This window comes from Pteropus alecto, unplaced genomic scaffold (assembly GCF_000325575.1).
Source record: "Pteropus alecto unplaced genomic scaffold, ASM32557v1 scaffold86, whole genome shotgun sequence".
Taxonomy (NCBI): Eukaryota; Metazoa; Chordata; class Mammalia; order Chiroptera; family Pteropodidae; genus Pteropus; species Pteropus alecto.
This window is the reverse complement of record NW_006442109.1, coordinates 302823-322586: the sequence shown is the minus strand read 5'-3', so window position 1 is coordinate 322586 and position 19764 is coordinate 302823. Positions and strand designations below refer to the sequence as shown.

Below are 19764 nucleotides of genomic sequence, written 5' to 3'. Positions count from 1 at the left end.
TTATATGTTATATATAAATATATTAGCTGCATCTTTTGGAGTGAATTTGAAAAGTATGATAAGTAGGCTAATTTTTTCTTTCTGTTTTTAGAGTTTGGTAGAAATGTACCATGTGAGACATAAAATGTTAAAGTAAATGAAGCATTTGTGAATTTGTTTACATGTGAATTATCTGCAAAAATGAAATTGTAATCTCCATTGTTTAAAAGTCATCAAATAGAAAGCATCATGGAAGAAGCCCAAGAAATTTTCTGTTTAAAAAAAAAAAAATGAAAATAAAAACTAGTTAGTACAACTTTAAAAAAATCCATAGTTGATTGAAATTTAAGTGATTACCTTGTAATTTTCATATTACCGGAGCTTTCATGAAAAGCAATACAATAATTATGAAAAACACAATGTGAATATGATTATGAATAAGCCTGTTTCTTTTACTTATTCAAAGGGCAAGATATTTATTTCCACATACAGTAGTTTACTTAAGTTAGATTTTTGTGAGATTGAAACATGAAATATATTTGTACAGATGGAAAGATATTTTTATTCTGATTTTAACCTATAAAATATACCTGCTGTCAGTAGAAAATAAAAAACATAATTCCATACTAAATTCCATAAGTTTAAAATGTTGTTGTCTTTCTATGAGATCTGAAAATTGAAGGGAATTTTAAACATTTAAAACAAACCAGTTGGACTTCCAAGCGTGAAATATTAAACTCATATATTTAATACCCATAAGTCACATGTTGGTTACTAAAATGTTGCTGTTTACAACAGCATGACTGAACTGGACAAAGAAATAAGTACTTTGAGAAGTGGCCTGAAAGCAGTAGAGATGGTGAGTATTTGTTTCTTGTTCTAATTCCCGGTCTCATCACTATCTCTAATGCTGGTGATGTCCAGCAGTGAGTTGCTGGCTGCCTAGGCATGTAGTATTCCTGGATAAACATTTATTGATTTTAAAAAACAACAAAGCAAAGGCAGGTTGCATTTAGCCAGGCAACTCAACTGTTGGCAGTAAGATGTCATGGAGGTGTCACTGTCGCAGGAGCTGGGAAACTGGACCTAGAGTTCCAGCAATTTCCTGCTTGTGAGGCAGGACTCATTAAAATGCATTGGGTTAGATAATCTTCATAGATCCTCTTGGTATTCACGTTCTATTAGTAAATGATGTCTACTCTCTCAGAAGAGCAGTGGAACTTCTCCGTTGTCTTTGAGTCGACCCAAAGGGGAGTATTTATCAAGAAGACACTTGGGTGTACAGTCTGTTCTCAAGGCAAGGGGTCACTATGATTCAGAAGCCTTGCCTTACAGGTGTTGCAATGGCCAAGAGCAATCAGTCTAACAAATAATCACTTAGCCCAACCACACCCAGATAAAGTTGCCTACCAGAAGAAGGGTGGATTTAGGTAAGTCTGAGGCTTGTGGAATGACTGTCATGTGTTGGAGGAAGCTCTTCTTCTGGAGGAGATGAACTCTGATCTGTGGCTGAGAAAGAAGGTGAGTAAACTTAGGTGCGTAGGAGAGAGGTTCTCCCAGGTATACAGACAACTGGGGCCCAGGCCTCCGCTGAAGGAAAGCAAGTCAGACTGCTGGAGGCAAAGGAGTTGGTAGAATTAAACATGACTGGGATGGCACAGTGCCACGTGAGTATTGCCCAAATACTGCCATCAGTGAGGAGACGGGTCAGGGTATGAGAAACCTAGCTCAGGAGAGTGGACATTGCTCTGGTGTGGCACTTGGTAAAGGAGACTGATGCACAAGCAGCTTGGAAATGTGCCCCTTTCTTAAATATTTTTCAGATCATTTATCAGTAATGCCATGAGGACCTTCCTTTTTGAAATCACAAAACTATGCCATACAAAGTAGTCAACTTCATTAAACACATACCTCTAGTAAACATTAAAGTTATAATGTCTAATCTTTTCTGTTTGTTTTTAATAAATTAAGGAGCATGTAAGGTTTTCTTTTTTCCCCTGGGGATGAGGGGAGGGGAGTGGTGGTGCTGTTTAAAAAGAAAAGAAGATGAGCTAATTGAGAGAATCTTTTTCTCCCAGCCCCAGTGGGCCAAGAGACTGAGTGAGCACGTAGGACGGTCCTCAGCAATCAGAGGCCAAACTGAAGAAGGGCAGTTTGGGACGAGGCTTGTTTTATTTCCTCCCCGTAGAAGGCTTTCTTCAGGACAACATGGCAGTTATGACAGCCCTAACACCTAATAATGGATGTTCTGATCCTTGCATCTACGCTAGTTCACAGCAAAGCGTGAGAAAGGGAGCCCAAGGAAGTTTTGTGTGTTGGGTTTATTAAAGGTAGTTTTGCTGAAATCTCTCCAGCCCCTGGGTCACGTATGCTATAACACATTCTTCATAGGGAAGGGGCTACAGAAGCGCCCCCCTTCCCCTGGCAGCTTAAATGTCAAGATATAGCACGGGAAGGAAATTTCGGGAGGCAGACCTTGGCTTGTCTAAATATTCATGTTTTCTGATTGTGATTTGCACAAATTGATTAGATTGTTTGAAGAGATCAAAGATGGACTTCTTATGAAATTATACATTAATTTCATACTTTAAGATTGCTTTCATGTCTTTGCATCTCACACATGCACCGTGCCCACTTTCCAGGCCAAAGTACTAGAATCGTGGCAATTTCTTTCAGTCAAAGCAAACTCCGTAATTTATAAGTTTCCACTTCTGTCATTTCATTTGATTCCCATAGTGATGTGGATATTGCCCTCCTTTTACAAATGAAGAAACTGAGGCCCACGCTACTTGGTACAGGTAAAAACTAAATCAGTGGTGAAGCCGCTATAGCACCCAGAGCCTGTGGCCTCTACGGTTCCTGCTTGTCGGTACCTGTGCCAAAGCAGGTACGAAAGAAAAGAGAGAGATCCAGATTGAGACAATTGGACACAGCATAGTTGTTCCCGGGACTCTGGAGTCAGGCAGACCTGAGATCACATTCTGGCTCTGTCATGTATCAGTTACTTGACTTTGAGCAAATTATACTTTAAACCCTCTAAACCTCAATTTACGTGCCTCACTCATGGAAGTGTTGTGGGATTAAATAAAGTGCATCTGGCAATGGTTGAAATTAATTATTAAAGTTAGATTTGGAAAAAAATTAGATTTGAATAACCTGCGTGTATGGAGAATATGGATAGTTAACAAGATACCAATACTCCTACCTGCCTGTTAACAAGAACTAAATGGTATGGACAAGAAGAAAAATGGTAGTTGATTATGGTGCCAAACACTACAGTTGTGATTCTACTGACCCAGATATCATGGTTTAGGAAGTAAATAGACTTGGCTGAGAGGGAAAGAAGGAAAAATCAAAGAACCAGAATTCTAAGCACAGAATATCAACAATGAAATTCTCTTGCTTTCAGTCACACACCCTTTAAATCCAATTTGCTCTCCATTATTTGTTTAATTTCTATTCATTTTATCCAAATACTAATATGCTTATGTTAAAGCCAGTATAAGAAAACACACTGATAAAGTACTCAGATGATTGGTTAAATTGCTGTTTGCGAATATGTGTGTGCACATGGACATGGCTCTAACATGGGAAGAAGGACTGGTGGAGCTAGAGCGTCACAAAATGTTTCAGAGCAGGTTGCTATGCGTTTGCCACTCTTACTTATTAAATTTTAGGCCTATGAAAATGAGGCAAGGTATGCCTGCACTTGAAGCCTTCGCTGACATTATTCATTTCCTGTGTTAAAGGAGCTGGAATATCAGAAGTCTCAGCCCCCACAGCCCGGAGATAAGTTTGTGTCCGTTGTCAGCCAGTTCATCACAGTAGCCAGCTTCAGCTTCTCTGATGTTGAAGATCTTCTAGCCGAAGCGAAAGACCTGGTAAGTTTCCCCTTGCACACTGAGTATTGTCTGACAGGCTGGTACTTTCAGATATTGTACTATATTTTCATTTCTAAGTCTGTGTTCAATTGAAACATACCCTTTTTGTCTAGATGGCCTATGTTGCCTTTAGGTTAGCAAGACCATGAAGTATCTGAATGGTATATAACCAGTAAATGCTCTGACAATTTTCTCGTGGTTGGTAGTGGATCAAAGTACTTGTCTCAGAAAATCAGAAAAGAGTAGATTGTGAAAACCAGAGGTGAGGGCAGGTGTGACCAAGGCCATGTACCTCAGTACCTATAAGTAGTATGCTCTCCTGAGATAGAAAGTCAGGAGGACAGGATACTCCCTCTTAAAATCTCATATTAAATGAGATGCATTTTAATTCACAGCCTCATCATAGTAGGAATAGAAGACATTTCTTTTTATGATTTTTGCTATTTCAAAATTTTGTTTTCCTGTAAAGGAATAGTTTTTGTTGGCTAATAACCAAGATCTTTAAATTCTCCTGCCCCTTCACCTCTCTCCCTGGCCCCACCATTGCTCTCGTTATTTCCACTTCCAAAATATATACATGTTCATTACATATATATGAACACATTCTCTCATTCTCCCTCATCCCCTTCTCAATATTAAGCTCCCGCCCTGCCCTACTGAGTACTTCCATACGTCCCATCTCTCAGTTGCCACAACTTTTACTTTAAATTCAACCTTTCCTTTGAGTAATGGACGCCATTTTTCTGTGGTCATGTGTTTGGTGATAGATATGAATTGTTTATATAAGCGTACACACATACTGGTTAAAGTTCAGAAGTAGACTGTGTTAAGGTACATTAGCTAGTCTCAACTTTAAACCCTACTTCCAACACCACTAAATAAATGTAAAAGCAATAGACGACTCCTGTTAGAGGTCCAGTCTCTGCTATCCCAAGATCGCAATCAGTCAGCCGTGTTAGCAGCCTCCACTGGCATCGTTTCCAGCCGTGTCTTGTGTATGCCTCACTGCTTTGGAGTATACACTTTATGAAAGAAGGGACCCTCACCCCAAACCATGCAATATAGTACCTACTCCATCAAGGACTCTAATGTTTTTGTAAGTATCAACCGGGTAGTTAATATTTTATTTAAATACACACACACACAAAACCTACTCTTTTTCCCTTTATTTTAGCGTGGGAACTTTAATCTGGAACTAGTTTTCTTCAGATTTCTAAGACTAAAATATACATGACTTCATCGGCAACTAGAATTCCTAGATAAAAAGATCATTCAGGATGGCTTGAAGTGCATGAACTTGAATGTTTTAGAAACTCGATCGTGGGCTATTGCTGTTTTGTTCATTCCAGAACTTTTAAAAATTAGCTTTTAAAACCATGGAATAAACTAGAGCACTGTATGTGGCATGTGAAGAATGTTGTGTTCTTTGCTAAAGAGCTCTGGTTTCTAATAGAATATTTCCAAATAAGTAAAACATTGAGAACAACTCAGTGAAGGAAAAAATAGTAAAAAGAACATTTTTATTATAAATTTAAAGATGTGAAATAGTATTTATACAATGTCATATATATACATACATATATATAACAATCAAAAATTTTTATTTAAGAATAAATATTGAGGAGGAATTGAAAGAAGGGAATCAAAAGGTACAACTTTCCAGTTATAAATAAGTGCTGGGATGTTATGTACAAATGACAACTAGAGTTAACACTGCCATATGCTGTACTTGAAAAGGTATTAAGAGAGTAGGCCTAAGAATTCTCATTCAAGGGAAAACAAATTTTTTTCATTTTTTAAACCTATACGACATGGATATTAACTAAACTTGCGATAATCATTTCATGATATACATAAATCAGGTCATTATGCTATACATCTTCAGTGCTGAATGTAATTATATCTCAATAAAATGGGGGATGGGGACAAAAAATACAAGAGAATAAATATTGAAAACATTTCCTTTAGGTAGATAGCATCACTGACATATTAGGACACCTTAATATAATAAAGACAAGTAATTCAAGAAAAATAAAAGCAGTTAGAAACTCTTGGGTTGGGGGGATACTGCATAGACATTTCATGGTCTAAATACGAAGAAAATTATTAAAGATCCAGAAATGATTAAGTAGTTGGTTAGGCAGAGGGAATGCAAAGTTATTGGACTTTGAAGCTAGAAACACCATCCTTAGTAGCTTAGGAGGAACAGCCTTAGATCCTACAGAAGGAAGAAACATTCTAACAATTTGACCAGCATTGAACATTATTTGCTAAGACTCCTGAAGGCATGTGATCTCAAATTATGAAAATAACTGCCAGAAAGACTAAAATTAGAAACAGTTAAAACTAAAAAGACTGAAAATACTATTTTGTTATGTAAAAATATTTTTATTGAATTCTTTAAAATTCCCCCTTAATATTTTGCGTTTTAGCCATTTTTAAAAGATTTGCATTGAAAGGAGTTCTAAAACAAAGAATTTGGAATAAAATTATGTTCTCAGTCATAAATTGTGGGTTGCATTAATGCTTCCATAATCAGTTATTGTTTCCTAATTGAGGCCCAGGAAATATAACAGTACCAGCATTGTTTATGATTAGAAAGAGCATCTAAGAAGCACTGAATCCCATTTGCTTTTGATATTAACCATATGGCACTAATAAATGATATTAAACTACTTCAAAGAAAAGTTAAAAGTACAAGTTTCCCTACCCCTGCTGAGTTTGCTATTAGTTTTATGTCTTGAATGTTCTGCCCTACAATATTTTGCTTTTTTGTTTTTACTACTGTTTAGTTAATAAAATGTCATAGGAGGTAATCATAGATGTTAAGCTCAAATGAGGCAGACAAGAATAAATGGTTTCAAAAGTTGAGGAATATTAAATTTTTTACTTTAGAAATGACCAATAGACATGTCTGGCAGCTAAAGATTACTATAGGCTCACTAAAATCCAGCAAGTTATATTTGACTCAACTTGAGCTCGAGTCCTTCTAGTGAGATTTATATTTGATTATGGAACCCTCATAGAACACTGAACTTCTTAAAACCTCTTTTTTTTTTTTTCCAGTTTACCAAAGCAGTGAAACATTTTGGGGAAGAAGCTGGCAAAACACAGCCGGATGAGTTCTTTGGCATTTTTGATCAGTTTCTTCAAGCTGTGTCAGAAGCCAAACAAGAAAATGAAAACATGAGAAAGAAGAAGGAGGAGGAAGAGCGCCGAGCTCGCATGGAAGCTCAGGTAAGAGAATGATCAACCAGCGACTCCACCTCCTGGAAGTTCTGTTGCTGCAGCTGTGGGTTTTTAAACAGCGCTTTGGTATGCTGGCAAGAAGGAAGGCGTCAAAGTACTCTCTCTAGTGCTGCCTGGAGTTTAAATTGGTATAAAGTTTCCCATAGGCAATTTGGCATATCCAAAGCCCAAAAAACTATCTCCACATTCTTTGATCTTAAATCCCATTTCTTAGAAATTATTCTAAAGAAATCATCATAAATTTGCAGAAGAGAGCAACGATCTTTCCCCAACTTGATAACAGTCTAAATGTTTACCAGCTAGGCATTGGTTCTAAATGATATAATAGCTAAATAATGGAATATTTATGAAATCCTTAAAAGTCATGTCTTCAAAAATTATTTAATAATGCAAGAAAGCTTAAAAAATGATTTCTACATGAAATCTTTTTTTTTTTTTTTTTGGTAAAATAAGTATTAATATATATAATAATGGTGTAGGCTATTTACCTAAAACGTTCACAATGGTTATCTTTTGATAGTAGAATTGAAGATGATTTTTTTGCTTTTTGTTTCTCTGAATTATCTAAATTTTCTATAATGTATGTGTATTATTTGGCTTTTAATTATATAACTCATATATGGCAGGTTCTAGGCATCCACAATATATATAGGCTTTAATAAGAGGAGTGGGCTGATGAGTATTTGCTTTGCTCTTTATATACCATCAAAGAAACTAATGTTTGGGGTCTATTTAATAGTGATAACTTTTTGTTGCATTATAGAAATACAAATTGCTTCAGTCGCTCTTTTTTTTTAATAATTTTTTTTATTTTTTAATTATAGTGGCATACAGTAGTATATTAGTTTCAGGTATAGAACATAGTGATTAGACATTTAAATAACTTATGACGTGATCACCCCAATAAGTCTAGTACCCATCTGACACTATACAGAGTTATTACAATATTAATGCCTATATTCCTTATGCTATACTTTATATCTGCATGACTATTTTTAACTACCAATTTGTACTTCTCAATCCCTTCCCCTTTTTCACCCACCCCCTTACCCACTCCCATCTGGGAAGCTTCAAAATGTTCTCTGTATCTATGAGTTTGTTTCTGTTTGTTTATTTTGTTCTTTAGATTCCACGTGTAAGTAAAATCATATGGCATTTGTCTTTCTCTGTCTGACTTACTCCAACACCCTCTAGGTCCATCCAAGTTATTGCAGATGGCAAGATTTCATTCTTTTTATGATTATTATTATTATTTTATGACTGAGTAATATTCCATTGTATATATGTACCACCTCCTCTTTATTCGTCCATCCATTGATGGACACCCAGGTTGCCTCCATATCTTGGCTATTCTAAGTAATGCTGCAATGAACATATAGATGCACATGTCCCTTCAAGGTAGAATTTTAGGTTTCTTCAGATAAATACCCAGAAATGGAATTATTGGGTCCTTCTTTGTCTCCTGTTATAGCCTTTGTTTAAAGTCTATTTTGTCTGGTATAAGTATTGCTACCCCAGGTTTTTTTTTTTTAGTTTTGTTTCCATTTTCATGAAATATCTTCTTTTTCAGTCTGTGTTTGTCTTTTGATCTGAAGCTAGTCTCTTGTAGGCAGCATATGTAAGCATCTTGTTTTCTTATCCATTTAGCCACCCTATCTTTTGATTGGAGCATTTAATCCATTTACATTTGAAGTAATTGTTGATAGATATATAGTTACTGCCATTTCATTATTCATATTTTTGATACATATTTTTTCTTCTTCTTAAAGAAGTCTCTCCAACATTTCATATAATACTGGCTTGGTGGTGTTGAACTCCTTTACCTTTTTATTGTCTTCAAAGTTCTTTATTACTCCTTCGATTCTAAATGATAGCTTTGCTGGGTAGAGTAATCTTGGTTGTAGGTCCTTGCTTTCATCACTTCAAATATTTCATGCCATTTCCTTCTGGCCTGCAAAGTTTCTGTTGAGAACTCAGCTGACAGTCTTATTAGAATTCTCTTGTAGGCAACTAATTGCTTTCCTCTTGCTGCTTTTACGATTGTCTCTTCGTATTTATCCTTTGGCATTTTCATTACGATGTGTCTCTTTGGGTTTATCTGGGTTTATCTTTGGGCTTCTTTGGGTTTATCTTGTTTGGGACTCTCTGTGCTTCCTGGGCTTGTATATCTGTTTCCTTTGCTAGGTTAGGGAAGTTTTCTGTCATTATTTCTTCAAATGGGTTTTTAATTCCTTGCTCTCTCCTCCTTCTGGTACCCCTAGGATGCAAATGCTATACATTTGATGCTGTCCCAGAGGCCCCTTAAACTATCATTTTTTTAAACTCTTTTTTCTTGTTGCTGTTCTGATTGGATGTTTTCTGCTACCTTATCTTCTAAATTTCTGATTCAGTCCTCTGCTTCATGTACTCTACTGTTGATTCCCTCTAATGGACTCTTCATCTCAGATATTGTATTCTTCATTTCTGACTGGTTCCCTTTTATGTTTTTCATTTCCATTTTTATGTTTTCTGTCTCTTTGTTAAAGTTCTCACTGAGTTCATCTACTCTTCCCGTAAGTTCAGTGAGCACCCTTCTAACTAGTGCTTTGAACTCTGCATCTGGTCTCCATTTTGTTTAGTTCTTTTTCTGGAGCTTTGTTCTGTTTTTCACGTGGGACATGTGTCTTTGTCTCCCCATTTTGCCTGCCTCCCTGTGTTTGTTTCTATGTATTAGGTAGGGCTACTAAGCCTCCCAGTCTTAGTAGAGTGACCTTATGTAATTGGCGTTCTGTGGGGCCCAGTGGCACAGTTTTCCGCAGTTACTTGAGCCGGTGCTCCAGGTGTGTCCCTCATATGGGTTATGTATGTCCTCCTGTTGTAGTTGAACCGTGGTTGCTATTTGCATGTTGATGAGAGGGATTGATCCTTGGGCTGATTGGCTGTGAGAACTGGCTGGTGAGGGGCCTACCTTATGGAGCAGGATTCACTTTAGCAGGGCTAGGTGCCTGCCCAGTCTGCCCTTTGAGTGTGTCATCCTTGAATGCAGCCCTGTGTGGTGCTCCAGCCCTGGGAAGAGCTCTGCAGTAGTCTGTGCACTGCCCAGGGCCACCGGGCAAGAGTCACCAAGCAATCTACAGATGGCTGCCACCTGTGCTGGGCTTAGAGGTGCCTCAAAAGACCAAGCTGGGAACCAAGGCCAGCTGCTGCTAGTGCCGCGCTTGGGGCTGCTCAGCACATGGTAGTGGTAGTGCTTGTTTGGGTTTTATGAACCTTTAAGAAATTTCAGGAAAGTCTACAAAATGAGCCAAGACATGCCATTTGTATGGAAAAGCCACTGGAGGCGGCTTGAGTAACCCTACAAGTTGGGAGGGGCAGAGTCTCAGGAAATCACCTGTACCTGGCGACCTGTGTTAGCTAGGTTGATGGAGATTCAGATATGACGGCGCCTATGTTGGCACACTGGGAAGTGGGAAGGGCTCAGTAAAGGAACAATGGATTCTACCAGCACTTCTGTCTGGGATACAGCTGCCCCTCCAGCCCTCACCCTGAGGCCAGACCATTCACTTCCTCCTTGTATGTCCCTGGCACTTTTCAAGCAGCTGCCCCGGTGCTGGAGCTCAGAGTGAGTGAGTCTGTCAGGTCAGTGAGTAATTTTGTGCGTAGGCCCTTTAAGAGGAACATCTGCGATTCCCACAGCCCTTCGTCTCACTCAGCCACAATCTCCACTGGTTTTCACAGCCGGAAGTAGTGGAGACTTCTCTTGTCAGCACTGGAACCCTGGGATGGGGAGTCTAGTGTGAGGCCAGGACCCCTCGCTCCTCCAGAGGACCTCCACAGCCAAGATATACCTCCCGATTCTGAACTGCCATAGGCAGTTATGGGACCAGCCCATTTGGCCTCTCCGCCACTCCTGCCAGTCTCAAGGTTGTTTCTTATGTTGTAGGACTTCTGTTCCACCAGACCTCGGGTGACTCCCAGTGGTGCTTCTACTGTAGTTTCATTATAATTTTGATGTGGTCGTGAGAGTTGGCAAGCACAGTGACTACCCACTATGCCATCTTGACCGGAAGTTGCTCTTTTTTAACTAGCCTATCATGAGGTTTACCTAGCTCCTGCATGGTGAGAGTCTAATCACGAAGTAGAGGTGACTTTATTTCATTATTCATTGCTTCTACAATGAGACCTCTCATCCCAGTTACCCTTTTCTTGTGTCATCAAGGGGGTTAGCAGCTATAGACGAACATGGTTTGGTATGACTGAAATCTTGTCATGTTTCACAGAATTCATCACCACTGAAAACAAAATACAACACTTTGACACTTCTCTAAGATGTTGCTTTCTATTTGTAGCTCAAAGAACAACGTGAAAGGGAGCGTAAAATGAGGAAAGCAAAAGAGAATAGTGAAGAAGGTGGAGAGTTTGATGACCTGGTTTCAGCTTTACGCTCAGGAGAAGTATTTGACAAAGACCTTTCTAAACTGAAACGGAATCGCAAACGCATTACCAACCAGATGACGGACAGCAGCCGCGAGAGACCAGTCACGAAACTTAATTTCTAATTTTCCTTGAATACGTTTTTTAGAACGCTCACTAGCAGCCCTTTGAAGTGACTAGAACTTTTCATTACACTGCCTTGCAATCCAAACAGTGGCAATTTCTTCTTTCATCCGTGAGTGAATGTGTGAATGTGTGTGTATGTAAATGTATGTGTATATGTATACTAAAAAAAAATGTATATAGAAGTCTGAGTGTTGTCTGGAGACATATCTGTATGGGTAAAAAAAAAAAAAAAAACGTTGTTAATGTATGTGCTCAGAAACCCTTTGTGTATGCATTCATACTGAGTGTGGCTCATTTTCTTCCCCTGAACACCATGACTGTTCAAAAGCACAATACTATCTCCTGAAAGAGATGACATTCTCTAGAGTGAAAACAAAAATCAAAAGGAAAAAAAAAGCTTGAGAAATATTTTGTGGTTTCCAAGCTTGGTATACTTTGAAATTATTTTCACTGGTGGAACTGGTGTCGGAAAAATATAGATTTAAAGTGGTTTTTGATAGTCGACAATGTGATGCTGGTACATCAGTAACTGAAAGGACCAGCTCAGAATTTCTGACATTGATGTGGGGATTTGGTCTGTTAATGTTTATTGAGAACATCTTGCACACAATCTAAATTATGTAGACTCTCAATCAGAATTTTTTTATATATTTAAAACTTGGACATCAATTTTTTTCCTCCTAATTTCATCAAGTTTTCTGCCAAGCGCTCTTGATGATTTCTTTACATTGCTTTTGGAAAGAACACTATTTATCTAAATACAATCTATGCTCTTGTTAAAAAACAAGATTGCCAGAATGTGCTTGTTCTAATAATATAGATATATAAACTTTAAAAATAAAATTTCCCACTCAAGACCTAAAAGGAAGAATTCTCTGAAGGGATAAAATTATTTTTAAAAAATTTTTATGGGGTGCCTTTTTCTTTTTTTTTTTTTTTCTTTTTTTTTGGTATTTTCTATTTTCTGTTTTATAGGACAAGCTGCGTCTTCTGTAAATATAGGTCTGGACTAAAGGACACTTAGTAAATGCACAAAATGTCAACAATACCAACAGAGATGCCAAGATCTATTTATCTCCAAGTATGTTTGAAGTGGTTTCCTGTTTATATGTTGTCATTTTAAATTGTGTGTCAGTAAAACTACCTGTAAATTTTCAGTCCAAAAGATAAAGCTCTCAGGGAGAAATGAATAAAAACAACGAACATTAGAAAATAAAATATAGATGCTTACCATTAACCTACCAACTCTTAATATCCTTAAATTATATGTAAAGAGGACTGTTACTCTTCTTTTTCTTTTTTTTTTCTTTTTTCTTTTTTTTGCTTTGCTTTATTTATTTGTAGTGGGGGAGGGGGACTAAGGTTCTCTCTTTTATTTCCATTGATCCTGTTGTGGTTAGGTTTCCTGTGGAGAGAGTAGTTTGTCCTGTTGCACTAGAACATTATCTACTCATTAAATTGAGTTTTTCAGTCAATTAACAAATATTTATTAAACACCTACTCTGTATCAGGCATAGTAGGGCTACAATGGTAAGCAAGACAGAACCCCTGCCCCCAAGGATCTCACATTCTAATGGGGACATTAAGGGGTGAATAGAATACCAATGTGTGCGCTGTACAGGAATCGTGCTATTTAAAAATAATTTGTATAAACTATAATGCTTAGTACAGATGGCAAGGTCTCTGTGCTATTTGAAAGCTGTGAAATAGTGCTCTAAGAGTTGTCAAGAGCTGTGGTTTTACATTTTTCCCCTCATTCAAAACTTAGTGACTTTCTACACATTATATGGAAGTAAATGACTAGCAGATTAAACAGTCATAAATACACAGCAGAGATTGCGCTCCCCCAACCCTTAGTTACCACGGTCTGCAAATACACCATATTAAAGGTACAGACAGAGACTTCGCTCAAACAAGGCTTAGAGATGAGGAGGAGTGGGCTATGCTGATGGATTTGTCTATTCCTTAACTAAAGTGCCTCTATGTATATTCTTTTCTATTTATAGCTGCAAAAATTTGGTCTGGCTCAATTTTGGAACTATTTTGAAAATGGCTTTGTTTTACAGTTTAAGGAATGGACAAGTGGATGGAGAGTCACATAAAGGAGCAAGTTTGTGTATCATGTCCCTCTTGCCCCTTTTTAATCATCTTCATTTTGATATGGCCATCCTGGTAGGCCATCTTTGCCATTTCCATTTTTGGTTTCTTTCCCCAAAAGCTGTGTGCAGGTAATTCCATGTGCCATTGTTGAAAAAAATCTACTTTTTAGATTGGTGCTGGTATAAGTAGCCACTTTTCTCTCTTGGGTGCGTGTTTTAAATTTTTTTGTTTGTTTTTTTAAATTAATGCCAAAAAGAAAAAGCATTATAATTTGTCAACTTAATTATATGTCTTGTATCTTATTAGCTTAGTAGTTAGAACCACTTAGTGTTTAGGTGCAAGACTGTTGTTATAGTACCAAGAAAAAAATGTTGTATGTGTTATGAGATTGTACATTTTTTTAAATAGCAATATGCAATAAAGAGATGAATTCATTGACTGTATGTATATGCTTTCTATGAGTTATTAAAATAGCATTATCAGATTTCTTTGCACTTTCCATCATTAAATTTAAATATTGCTAGTTGTTTACTAAGTCAGAAATATATACATATTTTTTAACTTGCACATACTGGACCTAGAAGGGTATAGTTTTCTGCTGTGGCTTATTCAATATGTCCCCAGATTACCATATCATCCCTCTTTCTATAACTCTTTCCATAACCCCTTTGTGTAACTCTGTGGATTATACAGTTTCACGGAGGGGCTACTGATGAAATTATTCGACTGAGAGTATTGAAAAGACTCAAGTCTCTGGACTCAAAATCTTTTTCATTTTGAAGCATTTCCTTTTTAAAAATTAATTTGTGGTATAGGTCAATATGGGGAAGTGTCACCTGTACAGAGAAAAGGTGTATTTTATCCTCTAAAAATTGGGACTTTCTTCAGCCCTACGTAATTTTGGCTGCCTGACTTTCCTCCACCCAATTTAAAGTCAAGCTGAAAACAAATTGTCCCAGTGGTTGATAGAGGACTGAAGCACTTTTGATTTTTAGACTGGACTCATGATGTTCTTGCCAACCATCTTGTTTTTCATCTAGTCACTCAATAGTGCATCCAAGGGCTGCTTTGTATCCAAGGGCTGCTTTGTGCTCTTATGCTTTGTTCTCATTCAGATGCGAGAGAGCCTTTTATATGTTGGACAAATTTTATATTCCATCCCACAAACGGAATGTACTATTGCCTATATGTACATCTGAGTATGGAGCTTTGTCCAGAATTACTTAGATACATCAGTTGCCCTTGATGTATTGATAGAAATAGGGGGAAATATGAAACTTTCATGTCATTACACTTATTTTTATGTCTTTGGTTTCCCCCCAGAAATCGTCACTGGGAAAAATATGCTTTTGTCAAGTGGTGAATCTATTCGATCCTCCAAAACTTTGCCCCTTTTCTATAAAGTAACATGGGTTTTTGTGAGACAAAATAAAAATAATCTTTATTAAACTAGTTTGGACACAATTATTCAAAAGACTGAGTTCTGAAAGGAGGAATTTTTTCAGATTTTTTTCTTTAAATAACATCGGCTGTTTTCTATCAAGTGGAAAACTTAAAGAACTCCCAAGGTTTAAGAGTTACTTGGTACCGTTCAGTTCCATAAACATTAGCTTTGAGAAGTTAAGTTTCTCTACATTGGACTATGCAGAGAAATTTAAAGTCAAGGTTGTAGGGCTTCTTGCATTGGGGTCATTCATAGACCACCACTATGTTAAGTGTCCATTTTCTCTAAATGGTCTACATATTGGTTTAAGTCTCTATAGCCCCATTTCCCCTATTAATATGAACTCTACTGAAGTTTTAAAACCTGTCAAGTTCATAATTAACAAATGGCTTAAAATCTATAAATTCTTAGAGAAAGTTTGGAACCCCTAGAGAAAGGAGTTTCTTTAAGGAATTTTGCATTTTCCGTAGCAAAGACAAATCAAAATTATTTTCATCGATCTTGTGGGGAAAACATCAAATCTATTCTTTGGTCCCTTCCCTGACATGCTTTTGTCTACTATAATCAATAGTGTATTTCCATGGTATCAAACTAACAACATGAACACTAGATTGCACACTAGAGATTTTTGACAAAGGAGATCCTTATATTTATCAAAACGATGTGTTTTTGTTTCTCATGGGAGAGGGGGATCAATTTTACCACGTCATTTAAATAAAATATTTTTCTCTCTGTTTCTCTGCCTGTGGTTTCTTTCACTGAGAGAAGGAAGAAAGGAAACAGTTCAATACTGGTCTTCGGTACCATCTTCTATTTGATTTACACCCATTATGGTCATATGGGGACATTTCTGTAGCACAGGAATCTGCAGTCCCCCATGTGATGATGAGCATTTCTTGTTAGTGTCCTTACCCCCATCCCCGGCCTTCAGTGTAGAGAAACTTTGTCCACTAAGACAAAGTTTGGGGACCATCTGACTCTTCTGAGATGAGACGGGGTGCCTGGAGAGAAGGTGATTGTGCTGCTGAGCAATGACTAAGGGAAGCAGGCATAGTAGAGAAAAGGAGCTGCCAGCTGCCTGGCCAGGACACCTCCCTACCAGATCAGGTTAAGTTGTCCTACTCCCTCTCACTTGCCCTCCCCCCAGCCAAACTCCCTTTGATACCTTATTGTGCCCCTTGACTTCCCCAGTTTATTCAGCTCTAAGCATATCTTCAAGAAACAGCCCAATGGGGTAGCTTCTCGTTACACTTCCTTAGACTTCTATTCAGACCCCCACCCTTTGAGACTTCAGCTCAGTCTCTAAAACCTCCTGATTAACTCTTAGACCAACAGGACCATACTGTCCATTCCTTAACTCTACTTTAGAAGCCGGGAAGAGAGGCAGAAAAAAAAGTGAGCTAACCATACATACTTAGTTCACATTATAAGCCTTCACAGTTTCCAGTTGAAGCCAGTTTCTGCAAACTCATGAAAAGACTCAAAAGAAGAGACTGTCCTTTCTCACGCCCTTTCTGTCTTTTTTTCCTCAAACCTGCTTCATTCCACCATTATAAAGGCTTATTAGGAATTCTCTTAAAAAGACTTGCAGAAAACAGTCCTCTCCTGCTGCCTCAAATATGAGATACTTGACCCTGAAATGCAGCAGCTATTTAGTGGCCTGACATTTTTATGGCTGTTGAGTTCCCACTAAAAGTTTGACTTTCGCTGTCTGCAGAGGCACCGCTGGGCACTGGGTCAGTGGGCCCTGTCTCCCTGGAGTCACTGCTAAAGGATTAATGCAATGGAAAAAGGAGCCTCTACCACACAATCTGGTGAAATGATGCTTCGAGGTCAATTGGCATTGACTTTTACTAGAATGTGGCAAAGGTGACCCTGATGAATCCTAAAATAAAACCACCTATAGTAGTCATTAAACAGTACTCCCCACAGAAGACTGCTCCCAAGCTCCTTTGTGCCACACTTGTAAGCAACACAGTAGAACCTAATATCTCTAAGTTCCAGAGTTGTCCATTACCATTGGACATGAGCTGTGACCTCAGGTGAGTCTCCTAAACACCTTTATTTCCCTTTTTGCAAGCTGGGCAGAACAGTTGTAAAACTTCCCATTGCAGAATGTAGCAGTCCCGCCTCTGAGGCTCCCAGGACCTAGATGCCAAGGAGTCACTGCAGCCAATTTACTAACTAGAATTAAACAAACTCTCTTGATTGCACTATTTTTCAGCCACAGCCAAGAAGCCCAGCCTCCACACTGGCTGAGAAGAAGAAAAGTCGAAGGGCCCTTGCTGAAAGCAGACTCCGTTTCAGCAGAAAAGGAGCTCATTTCAGTACTTCCTTTTACCAGGTGACTGTGGTAACACAGATCCTCAGAGCCCCATCATGGCTTCACCAAAACCACAAGCATTGATTTAGTCATAAGATCAATGTCTATCATTAATATGGCTTTTCTCTGTAGAGGTTGTGGTGACCCAGGAAGAGTGTAGTTGGAAGCCAAGGCAGGAACAAATCAAACTAAATGGATAGGCCCACTGTTCTCTTCCCTGGAGTGCTATGTTCTCAGGGACACTGCATTTTAAGAGCAATGCTGACACACAAAAATGCACCCTGGCAAGGAGGTTTAAAAACTGACTCAGAAGCTTTCACTGATAAGAAATTTTAAGCTGCAAAACAAATTATAAAGGAGATATGATAGCCAATCTCAAATATTTGAAGAGGGAGAAGGCTTATTCTGTATTTTACCAGAAAGCAAGACTATAACCATTGGGTGAAAGTCATCAACAAACTGAATTCATGTTTCTTAACCCCAAGAACTTTCAAACTCCTTTGACAACCAGCAGCTCAACAGGTGCCACATAAGCACACTCATCTTCAGAGACAGTCAAACCTCTCGACTGGATGCCCAGGGACCGATGACCATCCATCACATCAGAGATGTTGTCAGAAGTTCGGGACTAAGTGACAGGTCTGATCGCTGATTTTTTTAAACTTTTTACTTGGAAATAATTTCAAATTTACAAAAATTTGTAAAAATAAAAATAGCATAGGGAATATCCTGTATGCCCTTTTCCCCAAGTCCCTTATTGTTAACATTTTGTCCCATTTGCTTAATCATTTATTCTCTTGCTCTCTCTTTGTGTGTATGTGTACACATAATCTTTTTTTCTCAACCATTAGCGTTAAGTTGTATACATCGTGGCCCTTAATTCCTAATACGCATTTCCCAAGAATAGGGCTTTACTAGTATAAATTCAGTACATTTATAAACTTTATAAATTAATATTGATATTTCTATCTAATCAACTATACATGTTCTAATTTGTCAGTTGAGATAATAATAAATGTCCTTTTTAGCATTTCCTTCCTTCAGAAAAGCATCTAGTCCAAGATCAGGTGTTATACTTAGTTGTCATATCTCTTTAGCCTCTTATACTCTTTTGCCCGTCTTTATCTTCTACGACATTGACATTTTTGAAGAATAGTTCCTGTAATAGGCAGAATAATGGCTCACCAAAGATGTTCATGCCCTAATCCCCAGAATTTGTAAATATGTTACCTTACAAGGCAAAGAAGACTTCGATTAAGTTAAGGATCTTGAGACAGGGAGATTTTCCCAGATCATCCACGTGGGTCCAATGTAATCACAAGGGTCCTTATAAGAGTGAGGCAGGAGGGCTGGAGTCAGAGAAGATGTGAGAAAGGAAGCAGAGGTTGGAGGAAAGCGATTGCTGGCTTTAAAGAAGGAAGGGTGCCATAAGCCAAAGAATACAAGTCCCCCCCACCCCCACCTTTTTTTTCTTTAACTATAATTTTCATTGTGTTGTTCTTGTCTGATGTTTCTTTTTGTTAGATTGAGGCTATACATTCTTGGCTGGAAGACAACATAGGTAGTATCAGGAATCACACAATGTTTGTCTGTCAATCATAGGTAACATAAATTCTCATCACTCAGTCAAGGTGTCACTCAGTTTCTTCTCTGTATAGTTTATTCTCTTGCAATGAATAAGCTGTCTGCTCCTCATCAAAATTTCCTCCTAGATTTAGCATCCATCAATGATTCTTGGCTGAACCAATCTTTATGATAATGGTTGCAAAATGATGACATAGCTCAGTTCCAACATTCCCTCCACATTTACCAGTTGGCCTCAGCATTCTGTTCTAAGCAAAAGCTCTCCCACCTCTGATCAGTACGGGCTCATGAATTCCTATTTTTTTCAATGGCTTATAATCCATTATTTAACTTAATTCTTTTATGCTCAAATTATTCTTGATTTGAGCAGAGAAAGCCCCCTCAGGCTTGCTCCTGTGACCTTGTAATATGTCCTATTTTTTAAAACAAGCATTTCCTAACTTTTTGGCATAACAAGTAGTTCCAGGTTTATCTTGTACCTACACTGTCAGCCTTGGAATGAGCCATTTTTCCAAGGAACTCGGATACTTTTTGTAGGAAATGGGATAAGAGACCTGAGATTAGATTTGCTTTTTGACCCATTTCACAGACGGTGAGGAGATATATACGTGTGTGTATACATATAACACACATGCATATATATATGCACATGTTTTAGAAATGAA

At 37.9% G+C, this 19764-nt stretch overlaps 1 protein-coding gene across 4 annotated transcripts in view; it reads left to right on the top strand.

Moving 5' to 3' along the window:
* The window catches only part of DAAM1 (dishevelled associated activator of morphogenesis 1), a 152671-nt gene extending 138480 nt beyond the window's left edge, over positions 1–14191 (top strand). For 3 of the 4 annotated variants that reach the window (XM_006920134.3, XM_025038723.1, XM_015596032.2), the window contains exons 22-25: positions 778–838; positions 3729–3860; positions 6927–7097; positions 11438–14191. In XM_006920134.3, coding sequence (XP_006920196.1) covers positions 778–838; positions 3729–3860; positions 6927–7097; positions 11438–11647 — 574 coding nt within the window. In that variant the 3' untranslated portion in view covers positions 11648–14191. Of the gene's footprint in view, positions 1–777; positions 839–2715; positions 2778–3728; positions 3861–6926; positions 7098–11437 lie in introns of those variants that run through there. The other variant, XR_003042641.1, reaches the window with a different exon arrangement.
* Positions 14192–19764: the final 5573 nt, after the last annotated feature.